Below are 16,509 nucleotides of genomic sequence, written 5' to 3'. Positions count from 1 at the left end.
TAGCAGTTTTTACCGTTAGTTTAAATTATTTTTGATCGCCCGGGCGTGTTCGATTGGAAACTCTCGAGTAGCCGTGGGCGATAGAAAACGCTCAAGTGGTTTACGGAATACAGTGTTGTCTTTGAAAAATCGTTTCAAGAGGCCATTAAATGTTTCTTGAAATTCTTGTAGTATCTTCTGGATGTCTTTAAGGACCCTTGCTAGAACCTGCCCGCAAATACAGATAAAGGAATACACAGAACTGTAAACAGATGGTTGCCTTTTTCCCGGAACCTTTTTCAAACATAAACCCGCACAATCCAAGTAGCTAAGGAAAACGCCTTTAAGTGAAAAAGTGGTGCATTTTTTCCCTTCTGGGGGCTAAAATAGTTTGCAAAGTCGAGTTAGTAAACGCGAACGATATGGAAAGGCAAAATTTTGTATGTAAACACATATTCTCGATTTTAAGGCGCTTTAAGAGTTTGTGAAAGATGTATAATGATAAACTTATTTCTGCCATACCGTATGTATCCTTGATTATACAAACTTTGATTGCTTAAAAAGGATTTCGAAAATGATTATGAAAAATAGACACACTTATATATTAAAATAGACACAATTATATAAAATAGACACAATTACTGCGGAGTGAACCTGTGAATATCTGACTGTTAAACTATAATAATTAATACCGGCGTATACGATGCAATATGCATCCATGTTTATTCAGATTATTCTTTTCAGACCATTCTACAAAGAACTAATCAATGCAAAAGCAAATCTTAGACGTTAAACTATCATCGGACAATGCAATTTTCCCAACAAATGACCTGCACAAATTGATACTAAAGCAATTTCCATACAAAATGCGCGCGGATTCTTCGAAATTAATGTTATAAGCTGTTGTAATATACCATCCAAAGGCAAATATTCAAATACATTTAACAACCTTTTTCTGGATAACGAAATTTCGAATCTACCGCCGCCCTATTTCTAACTAGCTCTGAAAGAACATTTCTTGGAGGGAAAATGAAATTCAATTTGCAAACTATCGCTCTAGTGCGCCTCTCGCGCGTCTGTGAACATCGCAATAGATTTTTACCCATCATTACTGCAAAATTTCTCGTGGACGAGGTCTTTATAAATTAGCAACAATGTCCGTCGTAATCAAATACAGTCCCTCGAGCTCAGCAGACGACATTTGAATTTCTGATTATTCCCGCTCAACAATATCAATAAATGACCACAAGAAAATGCACCATGTCTGTTGATGACGGACTGACACCCATAAAAAAGAAAATTACCATTAACTGTCTGTGTACACGCAGAATTCGCTTCATCGTTTTAATAATTTCGCCATTCAAAACATGTGCACGTGACCTGCACGCGCGACGTACGCCATGCACGTGACCGAACAAGACTTTCGTAACAGGTTGTGTACTGCGAATATTTTCAATGAATTTGACCTGTAAAGGAATTTAAAAAAATTAGAAATCAGTTAAAGATATTGATGACTGATCATTTCCAAATACCCGCAAAGTGACATGGTGACGATTTCTTGCGTGTATCGCTATGTGTTTATAAAGCGTCTTGCCACAATCAAATCGTCCGTCGTTTTTAAGGGTTTTGTGTAAAACAACGTATTACTTCAAAAAATGAGCCCTAAAAAGGAACCAGGAATGGGCATTAGCGTTGAAGTTTAAAAATTTTAGGCCTGTGGATACAACCACTCGGGTATATTATTGGACAATACAGACGTTGTTCCACGTTCTCTTACGAATATTCGAAAACACTGCCAAGCACACTTTTGCTTAAATGTCTCTTGACGTAGTTGGATAGTTGGATTGAGTCTCAATAATTTTCCTTGCACGAACACTGACGCGCCTAAAGAAAACACTCCCGTTGTGTCGTTAGTTTCGAATTACTTCTCGGAATTTTGAAAGCATGGACAATGAACTCATTTTTGCTTCAACTGCTATGTTCGGAAGATAAAAAGGAAGACGCTTTCAGGAATGGAAGGCACATACTTCGCTTTCTCCAGCTCAAATTAGAAATGCCTCAAATCTCCCAGTGACTAAGGCACGCCAATTTTCCCGAGTAATTTAATTACGTAAATGTGGCTGCATGAAGAGATCTTCGGAGAAAAGACATCGGTGAAAGCACACGACTGGAATTAAGAAAATGGCGTTTTATCAGTGACGGGACGTAGCGAAACTCTTTACTAAATGTCTTTGGAATAATTTCAATTACATTCTGTCGATCGTCATATATGAAAAATTCAAATTTTATGAACATGTTGAATATTTATATGCAATATTTAGTATCACTCTTTTGGTTTAGGAGAGATATGAAAATACACGTGCAAGTATTATAACAATGACCCGCGTCATTGACCTGCAAAAATAGGTCTTAAGTCATGAGCGTTAATCGCACTTGCGCTGTCTGGTCAAGAGCTACGCTGTCCGTGATAATGCAGCGCAATGTTTCGGGTCTTCTTTGCGTAAAGAATAGCATCAGACGAGACTTGGTCTTGAGCTGCGCAGGTCGCAGATGACATGAGACCCATTGGCGCATCACGCGGGCATAATGTATTCCACATGATATTTTCTTATTCATACGTCAGCGGAATTTATCGGGCATCCTTTTTTCATAACCATGTTCTTATACTTAGGGAACAACAACTATAGATTATGCGGAAATACATTATAACTTAGAATCAGTAAAATGCAGCGCAATTCTATGGATCAGATGCTTACAACTCACAAGCATCGGTCATGTATTTCTCTGTGCCAACAATCTCGTATGGCGCTATTGCTTGTATTGGCGACCTCAAAAATGGAAAGAAGACACCTAATTGCTCGAGGAGGGAAAATCTCTTCAATTGAGCGTGTAGGTTTCGCGACTCTCGTTTTCCTTGGTCGCTCGTGCATTGCGTGTCGCAGCGGGGTTCACAGAAGAGTCGATGTTATCGCCAATAGACGTCAATTCAATTTGTTTCATTACTTCAAAAGTTGTTAAGACATTTTTTTCTCAAAAACATCAACAGACAATGTCGATATATTACGTACGTGCGGTATTCAAAGTCCAAAATGTTTGCAAGTATGTACATGTTGCGTGCATGTCATCCATAAAAAACAAATATTCAATTTAAGATCATTGAATAAAATACATTAGGTAAAGATAATCCTATGTATTAAGCATGATTAAAAATGTGTTCAAGTAATTTTTATTGACATAATAATAGCGATTCTTGTATGTTTCCGATGAAGCTTATTTTGATCTAAGCTAATTAGCCACGTGCCACTTTTAATCTGACGTTTACAAGTTCTCTTGTCGAATAAGTTTTGTTTTGTTTTGTTCTAACACGCGCTCTCCGAAATTGCGTGTAGCTAATCGATTAACGGTTAATCACAAATCTATTGCCGCTTTTATTTATTCTAATCAGGCATCATGTACTTAACGATTTAGTTCATTAGAAGTAGCAATCAAATTCGGGAGAAAGAGAGAGAGAGAGAGAGCAATTTTCCTAGCCGAGAAAATGTGTTCAGATCATAAGATTCACATAGTAATACATTGCATTTCTATCTGAATGGTTATAAACAATTAACAGTTTTCCAACGGCCAAATTTAAGTTTTCAGAGAAAAAGAAGTTTTTAAACGTAAGAGTGATGTTATTTATTGCCATAAAACATCAACATTATCAAAACCGCGCGTAAATGCAGGAGCACATATATGGGTCATATGACTAGAGATATACATGTACAGCCGCTTTAATGTGGATCGTCTTTGATGGAAGTCACCATATTAACATGCAAATGGGAGTATGATTTTTTTTTAAATATATACATAAAATACAATTTTATTTTCAGGTGTGGTTCCAAAACCGACGGCCAAGTACCGAAAGCAAGAAAAGCAGCTGCCAAGTCGCTGTCGCCCGTGATCCCCTCGTGTAACAGCATGATGCGCAACATATACCCGACTAGCTCCCGACCCTACGGGGGTACCCCAGCCCCGGGGGCATGAACTCGATGGGCCGCTACCCCAGATGAACACGTCGTACGCGCCCGTTGGTCAGTACCCTACCATGAACACCATGCAGTCCAATCTGGGGCCCTCCATGCCGCGACAGTTGCAACAGTTTTCCGGGCATGACCTCAGAGTATAACCTGGTACGAATTTGAATGTGTTCATATGGCGGAAAGTAGATACAATGTACATTAGTGTGTTTACAGAATGGATGAGTGAATGGATGAGTGACTAACTGAGTGAATGTGTCAATTAATGCATTGAAATTAATTTAAGTGATTTATTTAATTATTTGTCCTTATTTTTGAATTATTCGGTTTATGTTTTATTAAGTTTATTTATAACTTCGTTCAAATATTGTAGGATAACTTTTGATGTGCAAGTTTAAGAATAACCCAATAGCATAACCGCTCCATCCGCCACCCCAACCGAAGCATCATGTATTGATATAATTATAATTATATAAACCAAACAGTATCTTAAAAAATCCTCAGATGTCGTTAATGTACAAATTCGTCCATTACCAGACAGTATACAGAATATTAGGCCGGGTTACCACCTTTCATTGAAAAGACAGCACTCTATGTCGCTATTAAATTGACGCCCGAATAGACGTAATGTGTTCTATTTAATTGTATTAGTTGCAGTAGTTATAATTGGATTTGACGTTACATTAGCGCCTTTTAAACTAACAAAACATGCATTAAATTGGAGTTTCCTGTCTATGAAATAATAGTTAAAAGAAGACTCTACATTATTAAATAAAAAATACCAGATGATACCGGATTTAATGGCAAGTTACTGTTGTATGTTTTTTTTACTATACATGAATATTTATTATGTACATATCTTACATATAAAACTGCATTTACACTTGTATTATACACACACGTATTTTCAAGAACGCTCTGCAAAAAGCACATGCTGGTGAAGAAATTTTAAGATATTTACAAAATGCAGCATCTCTACCGTACTTTTGTTAACTAAATGACACCTTTGTGTACTCAATGATGCCATCTATCCAGTGTCATGCCGTGCCACGTGGTATGTCACTTTGGGAAAGTGGGGTGAAATAAGATTTGCTCCGCTTAAACGTTTAAAAGCTGGACAGTTTAAAATGTGCAGGTTTGAGTTTGGAGATGTGCAGGTATCACATTTTCTACTAAATTTTGACAAAATAGAGCACTTGGTGAGGAAGAAATAAGCGCTATCTCCTTTTATAGATATCTCAATCACCTGATATAGTTGTATCTATCAATCGACGCAAAATACTTGGCCAACAATCTTGTCATCCTAGGGCATCATTGTACAGGCAAGTGATACTTTGCCTGCAATTGTAGGCACACCTTAGCTCTGGTACAGCAATAGCTATAACTGCGGGTGGGGTGGGTGGGGGGAGGTAAATGCTCAATCTTCCACGTAGCAAGAGCTTTGTTTTGTAAAAACGAGTAGTACACAAGAAATTGAAACACGTTTAAACCTTTAAGAGAAACAATTGTACTAAGTAACTTGAGCGAACGCAAAAATGACGTGGTTCGACAACACCTTATCATTATTTTAATGTTTTTGATATGTACAAGTTCTGAAAATGAACTTAATCCAGTTTGAATCTTTTCCAGGAAATGCACGAGGACGACTGGTACAAACAAAAGTTTAACAGCACTGCGCATGAATAATTCACATCCGGGTCTCGGCAATCCAATGTTGCAATACCAGGTGTAAAAAGATTTGTCATTGCGGACATTTTTAAATTTCAAAACATGTGTAAGGGAATTTGGTGCAATAGTGCTTATTGTTAAACTGGGTGTTTTGGTAAAACGCGATCTCTGTTGTTCGGTATGGTAAGTTCGGAATACAGAGTTTACAATAGTGTTCGGTTTGTACGGAAATGACCGTTTGGACATACGCATGATTTAGCAGTAAAGACATTTCGAAGATAAATGGAAGAGAAGAATAACAAGAAAATCAAACTTCTTCATTTTGCCATTGACGATCAACTCTTATGTGCCGTCTATTCCGAAAAAAAAAGCACACATCTTCAAAATCTGCAAAATACTCGTGTATTGCTTTGACTGGCGTGCGCACACCGTGGGGGACCTCGTCTGATTGCCGCAGAAGAAAAATATACGCACACAAATAACAATGCTTCTACGTTGATGAAATGTAATATGTATATAATATTGAATAAACTACAGTATTTCAACAAATAGGTAAGTTAAGTGTAAGTGTTTTCCGCGTTCTTTTTAAATTGACCGTTATGTAACATGTATTAAATATTGAATTAAGTACAGTATTTCAACAAAAAGGAAATTTAAATTACATTTTAATTATGTGTAATATGTGTCCATGGCGTAATGTTAAAGCTGTTTAGTAGATAGATAATTTATATCACGGTTTATAGTTTTGTAAATCTGAATTATTATTATGTTATTTGTCTTACTTCTGACGGAATTCTGTATATATGTGATTAATTAACGTATATTATTTTATTGTGTACTTATAAGTTATTAATTATCGTTAACATTTTTATCATTCCATTTATACATGACAATCATTTTGAAATCGTAAATATGTTAATAAATATTTGTGACATAAATTAATACGGTTTTAGTTTTATTTCAATGTACTGGAACAGCGCCCCCGTTTTAACTCTTTCCCATTCAGAAGCAAAGTGAAAATGAATATGTGCAAACAGCATAAAACCAGAACAGCCTGGGAGTAACTCGCAGTCTGTTCAGGTTTTATGCTGTTTGCTGCTCATCAGTATCTAAGGGTTGAACATGAAGCCTTAAACACTCGAGTAAGAATGGTCTTAAATTAAATACAACTTTTTTAGTTTTTAGGGACTACAATGCGTGGAAATATGTATATAAGTGGTAAAGGGTTAATTGTGAAAGTTATGTAGAATCGCAAATTAATTACTTTTAATTAATTTTTAAAAACCTCTAGAAATGAGCAAGAGTCTCGTTGCAGTGTAGCTAAATTTGGGAATTCACTAAATATATATTTACTGCATTTATAACCACAACATGTCTTTAAATAATCCTTTAATACATAGAACCATTGACACTTCAATAAAAGACAAGAAGAAAATCATTCACCATAAACAAGTACAATATATAAAGATATATCTGGGTTATTTAACATCAAACATCTCAATGAAAACAAAACAAATAGTGGAATGCTAAGTTTTCCATGGTCGTATTGCTTCATAGTTATTATTTATATTTAAACATGTTTAACATAATTTATTTTTCTTGTGGATATCTTTTTTATTTTTACTGTTGCCATTACTTAGTTAAAAATAAATGAGAAACATTAAGACTTTTTAGCAAGTTCTTATTTACAAAATTATTGAGAATCACAACTTTTCAACAACTTATTTCCATCAAACTTATTTATTGGTTACACAACTTTTTTAATAAAAGGAAACATTGTGCAATCCATATCAAAAATAAATGTCTACAATTTTTTAAATTCATAAACCTTTTCCAATAGGATCTTCATCATGCGAAAGTGGGTCTTATGTCATATGCAGCCAGCATAGTTTCAGACCAGCAAGCACGTCAAGCGCTGTCTAGTCAGGAGCCATCCTGTCTGCTAATAATACCATGAAACCTTGCGTACCTTTAAGGCCGACATGAAAGCTCTTGACCAGACCTTGCGGATGCGCAGGCTGGTCTGGGCTAGGCATAAGACCCATTTTTGCATGACGCAGCCTCATGGTTATTCAGGGAAAATGCTGACAAGATTGAAAACCCATTTAAGGATTTTCTATAACTATTATAAATGCAACAGTATAAAAATGTACTGATATAGCAAACATAATATGCTGTCATTTAAGGATTTTTTATGAACTATTATAAATGCAACAGTTTAATCAAAGCGCTGAAGGCACTGAATTTGTTCGCTGTTGTATAATCTTAGACGCAACTTAGTTTTCAAAATTATGTTATAGCTTTTAATATCGCAAGATGATCACAACCCATTCAAATTTATAAAGAGTGTGTCTTAAACACAGGTTGAGATGTGTGTTGTTTTTTTTCAAATCATTGATACAGCTAATCAGTTGTGCACAGACTAATCTTATTAGACATGATTAAGCCCCATTTTCCCTGAAAGCAGCAAATATGTACAGATTTCAATGATAAACACTAGACTGGCCAACGTTGTCTTACAAGTTGTTAAATAAACTCTATGTACTGTACAAGTGAGAACAGGTAGATACGGTGGTTAAAGCAGAGGCTTTTAGCATTCATCGTCTGCTTTACTGGAGTTATCCACACAGGCAGTCATGGGTTACGGTTCCTACCATAGCTAAGCCCATACTGATTTGCAAAATTGCGTCTATATTATTTGTGAGCTTTGCTCACAAATAAAAATGTACTGATATAGTTAACATAATATGCTGTCATTTAAGAATTTTTCTATAACTTTTATAAATGCAACAGTATAAAAATGTACTGATAAAGCAAACATAATATGCTGTCAATAATGTTTGACTCCTAGTACTTTAATTTGTACAAAGTTTCTAACTATAGGCAAGTACTTAAACAGCTAATAACATAAACAGATTCAATGGGTAATCTGTATGCATTTGATTATTTCTATATAATGATGAAATGACATAAACCAAGTATTTCATTATGTGACATAGTTTCACATTTAACCTTACAAATGCATGCATACATGCCATAAGATTATAATAATATATCTGAATGTAAATATCCAACATGGATTTCAACACATGAGCAGCTTGAATGATAATCTATCATCAGTAACAAACTTAATCATAATACCATGCCCGCACAAATACCGAACATAATGCAATTTACTTAGTTGATTTGTACAGAGGTCAATTTCATTATGCATTTTAGGTAAGTTACTACTTTATTTTTGAGCACACTTCATCAAGTATGAAAGCTTACTGTAATATGTTGAGGATGTAATCAATATATACAAATACCTCTAAGTGCAAGTCCATTTTGATTGGGAAGTATGACACAAATAATATTCCACTGAACTAGAATGACACAAATTTAAAAAAAGCTGACAGGAAAATAATAGAAATATGTTGAAAACATTAAAAGAAGACTTCATGATGATTATAATTATACTTCCCTGTTGGAGAATAAGTTGATGTAGTAATTTTTAAGATGCTTTATAAACCCCTTGAAACATATATCTTGAAATCAATTATGAAAGAAACAAAAAAGTGTAAATGGGAAATATGTAAAGCTTTAAGCAAACATTTAAAATATATTAAATACATATGAAAATGTATGTTTTTATTTGGTTTTACTCCTACACAAGATTTTTTGACCAATCACATCATAATGTATTAACCAATCACATAATACATTTTTGACTTATCACATCACAAGTTATGTGGCTGAATCCACACTCAAACATGCAATTCTGGGATGTGTAGTCCAGCACTCAACTAAATGAGGAAGCTGGCCCAGTCATAAAAACATGTCTCGTTAAAATTGATTGATTATTCTTATGGAATTGTATACCAAAATGTACTGAAGTACAAAGTAATGGCTAGCATGATCAAACATGTGCAATTGTTTCAAATACATACCATTAACATTTCTCTTAAACATCATACTAACATAAAAAACTGCACAGTTATATACAACACACTGTTGATCAGACAATGCTTTAACTCTTGTAACTGTGAATATAAATATAAGCCACACTATATGAAAAGGGGGCTTAAAGCATGTGGACAGTGTCGTCCCAGATTAGCCTGTGCAGTCCGTACAGGCTAGACAGGGACAACTAATTCTGATAAACTGGATTTTTGCTAAGAAGAGACTTTCTTTAAATGACAAATATCATAACTCCGGAAGCGTCATCCCTGATTAGCCTGTGTGTTCTGCACACTTTACACACATGCTTTAAACCCCTTTTTCACAGAGCAAGGCCCATATTTTAAAATGCATTAAAATCCAGTCTGCTTACTAAATACATTCATGAAATGATAATGGAACTAAAAATTTCTAACTAATACATGTATCTTATAAGACAATAACGCATACACAATATTTTTTCAGAATATATTAAGACCAGAATGTTTTGACAAAGCTATACGACTAGAACAAATTCAAACAGTCAGTAATTGAATGCTTTTAACTCTAAAAAGAAATTGGATTTTACAAAGTTAGAAAGTAATTAAAAAACAAATACGCTTTTGATATCTGTATAATCAAGACAAAATCAACCTCAAATTAGAAAACATAATTTCAGTAGTGTTAATTTACCACTGAACAACTATCTTTATATAACTAAGGTATTGTGAGAACTGAGTGACTATCTTTATAATACTAAGGTATAGTGAGAACTGAGTGACTATCTTTATAATACTAAGGTATTGTAAGTCAAAATAAAAAAGGTTGAAGACAAAATTGATCATCCTCACCAGTTAAGGTAACCAATATTTTCAGTCAGTTCTACTATAAAATGTTATATTATCATTATTATATGCTTGTGTTATGATGTATTTGAGCAGGAGAATTAATGAACATTTGAAACACATCTTAACCTGAAACAGCTCCCTAAGTTTATCACATATCTTGTACATTTAAACAGTTTCTGTTTAAATTCAAAAAGAGGCAAAGCTTTTTGTTTCTTTTAAGTTCTGTACAAAGAAGGATAGATATGAAGACAAAACTAGACACTTTAGAATTAAAATGTCCATGAGGTCAATAAAAGAATCACTGTTGTTTTTTCAGTCAATTTTGGGGATAATATTCGGTCCTATTTCTAATGTCAAAAAGTTTATATTTCCCCCAAATGACTGCCGTAAATTTACATGGATGGTTTCAAAAACACATAAATACAAACATGCAACTTTTAGCTGTTTTCCCTATATGAAGCTCTATGGGTTAAACAAATATAATATTGAAAACACTTACCGGTATTGTCATTTTTTAAAATTTTGTTTGCCAAAAAATAAAATACACCAGTTTCCCAATTTTAGTGAAAAAGACGCGTTTTCTCCAATCCAAAGCAAACAGGCCCCATTCCAAAAGTTGTGAAAAAAACACACTGTGAATACTAACAAATGTTTATGCAACATTTAGTATTTATAATCTTAAAGCTTGCAAAACTGAACCAAAACAAACACTAATATTCCTTCAGAAAGCAAATAAGACCAAGAGTAGCAAACATGATGGAAAACAAAGTATTTTGCGATGAAAGGCAGCATAGACTTCAACATGAAATACCACTATACTTTAAAAAATTGGCACAAAATTTGGAAACAAACATATGTTTAGGCCTTATAATAAAGACATCTTCTCTGATGGCGGAACATGTCATGTATGTTTTGAGTAATGCATATCATTCAGAACCAAGATTATAAATTGTGCTTCAAGCATTAAGTTTGACGCCATAAAATGTTGATTAAAGTAACAGTATCACATGGATAATAAAATATTTGGAATTATATCTGAAATATGATGAAGTCACTTTAGGCAAGTTTTGTAAGACTATGGGAGATCACTCTTGTGGTTTAGTTCTTTCCTCTGGCCTTACGCTGTGCCGTCACAAACTCCATATATTCAATGTACCTGGAACAATATACAATTTAATTATTTTTGTAAAAGCAAAATCATAAAAAAATAAATTAGTAAAAAAAAGAAGAATATATTATCCACTATTCACTTTAAATGTACACATAAAGGCATTAATTTATCAGTAAATTCTTACATTTCTGTTAAAACCAAATTTAAGGAAATATTGTAGGAGTTTAATAATTAAAAATGTTATTGAATGCCATGTGGCAATTTTAACCCATGAATTCTATTATAAAGTTATGTTAAACTACTTAAGTTTTCCTGGAAAAAGCACAAACACAATGTGACATGTAACCCCTCAAGGTAAAGGTTTTAAAGAAAGTGTGCTTTATTACAAAACATTTTTAATTCACTTGAATATTGACTAACATTTTCATTTACTTCTTTTATGAAAAGTTAAAAACAAGAATGTGTACACGTTTATTTTCTGCATATATATTCTTTAAATACAATGTACCATGTTCTGGTTCATTTATTCAATATTTTTAAATAGATTAAATATTTTTAAAAACTTGTTGAAACAACAAGCCATTATTAAGATTAAAAACATTATCAGCCTGATAGTATAACAGTTTTGTTTTATAATGAGGGCGAGTCACCAATTGAGTTGACTTTTTCTGGAGAAGTATTTGAGTGTAGCAATAGATGCATTTCCTGTGCTGGGCAGCATAATACATTTGAAAAATAAATTTCAAGCACTGTCACTGAAGAATCACTCATATGGTGTTTAGACCTCAAGAATCTTAAAATATTACAATGCTTTAGTAGTGTTGAAAGTTTTAATATGATGGATAATGCAATTTGCATTGTTAGATTGCTTGATAATTATTTAAGCAGTGAAAATACATCAATTGCCAGTGCTCTACTAAATGTCCAGAGAGTTTTAAGCTCAATTAGTGACTGGTCTTCCAAAACAAATATCAAACTCTGTATAATCATGCAGAATTAAGGTCTCTATAATTATTATACGCAATGAAGAAGCATGTTTATGTAAGTCACACGACAGTCGAAACTCTATGGCTTGAACTCGCTTGGCTTGGAATTTCCGGTTGACTGAAATTTTTTCAAAGCGCCAATTGGTAATTGCTATATATTCATTTAAATTTCTGTTGTTTGGCTCTAACTTGCAAGGATTGCATTATCTGATTGCTTGAAATGTTTTCTCAGTTCAGGTTACAATTTTCAAATCTTCTATTGTTTGTTTGGCTTAAACTTTGAGTCGCATAAAGCTGTTAATCGATTAGGACCACGCTATAATTGCTGCCACAGCTGTTGATAACTTATCAAGGACTTAATAGTAAATAGAGTTGAAACAATAAGGGGGATACGGCCACATAGTCAGAGGAAGTAAACAACATCGCACTAAACCCACAACTGAAGACATCCGTGAAATCAGCATGGGATGCGATACATATCTGGAAATTTCTAGAAGAGTGTGAAGACTCACAACATCATCAAAGAAATATCTGGGCAACAACACAAACTGACATCATGTCATTTTTAAACAAGAGGGCCTGAAAGGCCCAAAGTCGCTCACCTGAGATAACAAGATATTATTGGGACAAATGTTCCGACCAAGTTTCATGAAGATCGGAAAATAAATGTGGCCTCTAGAGTGTTAACAAGGTTTTACTAAAGCCAAATAAGGAAAAATGCCCCGCCCCCTGGCAGCCATGTTTTTCAACCAACCGGCATCATTTTTCAACTCTTTGAATATATTATTGGGATGAATCTTCTGACCAAGTTTCATGAAGATCGGACAGTAAATGTGGCCTCTAGAGTGTTAACAAGATTTTACTATAGCCATTAAAGGAAAAATGCCCCGCCCCTTGGAAGCAATGTTTTTCAAGCAAACATAATTATATTCCAACTCATCCAAGATATCATTGAGACCAATGTTCTGACCTAATTTTTATGAAAATTGGACAATAAATGTGGCCTCTAGAGTTTTAACATGATTTTACTAGTCATATATAGCCATATAAGGAAAAATGCCCCGCCCCTGGTGGCCATGTTGTTAATGCAACCAAAACCATTTTTGAACTCATCCAAGATATCATTGGGACAAATCTTCTGACCAAGTTTCATGATGATCGGAAAATAAATGTGACCTCCAGAGTGTTAACAAGGTTTTATAATAGCCATATAAGGAAAAATGCCCCGCCCCCGTGGTGGCCATGTTTTTCAACCAACCGGCATCATTTTTTAAACTCGTCCAAGATATTATTGGGATGAATCTTCTGACCGAGTTTCATGAAGATCGGACTATAAATGTGGCCTCTAAAGTGTTAACAGGATTTTACTATAGCCATATAAGGAAAAATGCCCAGCCCCTTGACAGCCATGTTTTTCAAGCAAACGTATCCATTTTCGAACTCATCCAAGATATCAATAAGACAAATCTTCAGACCATATTTCATGAAGATTGGACAATAAATGTGGCCTCTAGAGTGTTAACAAGGTTTTACTATAGCCATATTAGGAAAAATGCCCCGCCCTCTGGTGGCCATGTTTTTCAACCAAAGGGCATCATTTTTGAACTCGCCCAAGATATTATTAGGATGAATCTTTTGACCAGTTTCATGAAGATTGGACAATAAATGTGGCCTCTACAGAGTTAACAAGGCAAATGTTGACGCCGCACGACGCACAACATATGACGGACAAAAGGCGATCACAAAAGCTCACCATGAGCACGTTGTGCTCAGGTGAGCTCAAAACTAACAAACACATAACGAGTGATGTATAATATTTCTGTGATGTGTATGTATTTCCTATTTCTGTGACGTATCTTAGTGCTGTTTCTTACACAAACCCGTAAATGTGCTTTGTAAAAACAAGCTGATCTTCTAGACATTTATATTATGATATTTGTTTGATCATTTGATGTATGTGTAACTGTTTTTCATATATTTATTAATTAATATATTGAGTACATATTTGGTTCTTATCAATTCATAAGCAGAAAGCAATAAGGAGTTAAGGCAGTATGAATACTTTTTAACTGGTGATGCAAATCAATTGAAGACTAATGTACAAAAACACATTATATAAGAAATCGTTTGGCTGCAATTTTGGATGGTTCAAACTTTTCTTTTTGATCCCATGGAGTTTGAGCCATCGGGTTCCAACTGTAATTATCAATCCTGTTATGTAAGCCTTATGCTAGCTTTCTCGTTAATAATTCAAATAGGATCGAGAAATACAATAATAAGTCATGCAATAAACATTTAACACATAACAAGGAGAACACATAAAAACACCCACACCAAAAAGCACACATGTTGTAGAAGTTCAGAACAGCATTGTATATAAGAGAACTACTCTCAGACCCGTGTGTTAGTACCTTACCATATATATACCTATAGAGCAACACCTGCCATGGCTTCTTGTTCACTGAGAAACATTTTTACCATACCTTATGCATACCATTGTAAGAAACAAGTTAGTGACTGACCCTGACATGTTAATTCTTCTATACATATCATTTCACGCTGCGATTGAAATACAAGTTTCTTGCTTGGTCCGCTTAGGCTGTTTGCCAAATGTTGGTCATCTGGTCCATACAATATACTGTCCTTTGTTTCATTACAGGTGCATAGTGTATTGAGACATATTGCTACACTGTAACTCCAATATAACGCTCTCCGTTATATTGCTGAATCAAATATAACTATTACTGGGGAATTCACAGTTAACGTGTGATTATCTAATGTTGGGTGCAATACAGGTGTGAACATAGCTTGTGTTTCATGTATGTGCTATCGATCTGTTTAATCATTGACAGCTTTGTCAAGTTTTACGATACATATTCCAAATAATTGTCATTTGTAGACAATATTAATTTAAATATTGTCTGTATCTTGAATTCCATTACTTTAAGTACATCCCATACAATAAGCCTAATATAATACCTTGTTGGGATACTAGGCGAGCATTTTGTTTCGCAAAAACTTATTTATCTCATACAGAAATATTAAGCATTTACAGCAGTATCACTTTCTTTGTTAGAATGGCATCCACACAACAAGCAAACATTTTGTTGTGCTAAACTGCCAAAGAATTGTGAACTGTGAAAGCAATACAAAATTTACTGTGGATAACAATTTGAAATATATCTGGACACTTACTTTTGCAATGATGCCTATTAAACGAAACAATCACATGTTTAACTGTTCAAACAATTGAAATAAAATCAATGTAAAACTGGCAAACAATGTTGAAACAAATCCCAAAGCTATAAAACCAGTTTTATTTTGGAAGGAATGCATGAATTGGGGTGAGCTTACAACTTGTGCATCCTTTTTTATATATTCTGATACAACATTGTTACATTAAAACATTGATGTGGGTTAGAACACCATTACCATACCAATGTCTTTGTAAAAATTGCATACAGTTCCTTTCTAACAAATAAATGGAAATCTCAGTATTTCATCACTTAACACCCAAACAAGCAGCTTCATGCAATTGTTTTTCTATTGCCATGGTTACCCATCTTTGTTGAGATCGTCTTGTTGCAGTATTGAGTCTATGATACCCTCAATATCTTTATCACTCAAGGTTGGAGGTGGTGGCCTTGGTTTACCGGTATCTTTGTCAGGTTCCTCTAGAAAATCACCAACCTTAATAATGTCATGCCAAGGGCAATACTAAATGAACACAAGAACTTGGTATGCAGAGAGTCAGTCCATCATGGTTGATACCAAGTGGTCAACACTTACCATTTTTTAAAAAGGTTTTGTGACACAGTCGCAAACTATTTCTTTTTTTTGGTAAACACAGGTTAATGTACCAGTTATTAAATTACAGGTATTCAAACAAGAGCACCGCATAACGGGTGCCACGCTCGGCTGCGAAAGCTTGTCATATTTTTTTATTTTTTTAGAGGTCACAGTGACCTTGACCTTTGACCTAG

The 16,509-nt window shown here is 34.4% G+C and overlaps 1 protein-coding gene and 1 pseudogene across 2 annotated transcripts in view; one reads left to right on the top strand and one right to left on the bottom strand.

Annotated features, from left to right (window-relative positions):
- The first annotated feature begins 2,814 nt into the window (after positions 1-2,814).
- LOC127872064 (homeobox protein unc-42-like) lies at positions 2,815-5,727 on the top strand (annotated as a pseudogene).
- Positions 5,728-7,037: 1,310 nt separating this feature from the next.
- LOC127873137 (multiple coagulation factor deficiency protein 2 homolog) overlaps positions 7,038-16,509 on the bottom strand; it is a 29,454-nt gene continuing 19,982 nt past the window's right edge. The window contains exons 4-5 of one of the 2 annotated variants that reach the window (XM_052416780.1): positions 16,086-16,200; positions 7,038-11,585 (exon numbers count right to left, since the gene is read on the bottom strand). In XM_052416780.1, the coding sequence (XP_052272740.1) occupies positions 11,528-11,585; positions 16,086-16,200 (173 nt within the window). In that variant the 3' untranslated portion in view covers positions 7,038-11,527. The remainder of the gene's footprint in view (positions 11,586-16,085; positions 16,201-16,509) is intronic. The other variant, XM_052416779.1, reaches the window with a different exon arrangement.

This window comes from Dreissena polymorpha, chromosome 3, assembly GCF_020536995.1.
Source record: "Dreissena polymorpha isolate Duluth1 chromosome 3, UMN_Dpol_1.0, whole genome shotgun sequence".
Taxonomy (NCBI): Eukaryota; Metazoa; Mollusca; class Bivalvia; order Myida; family Dreissenidae; genus Dreissena; species Dreissena polymorpha.
The sequence above is the reverse complement of the archived record's forward strand: the minus strand, read 5'-3'. Positions and strand labels throughout refer to the sequence as shown.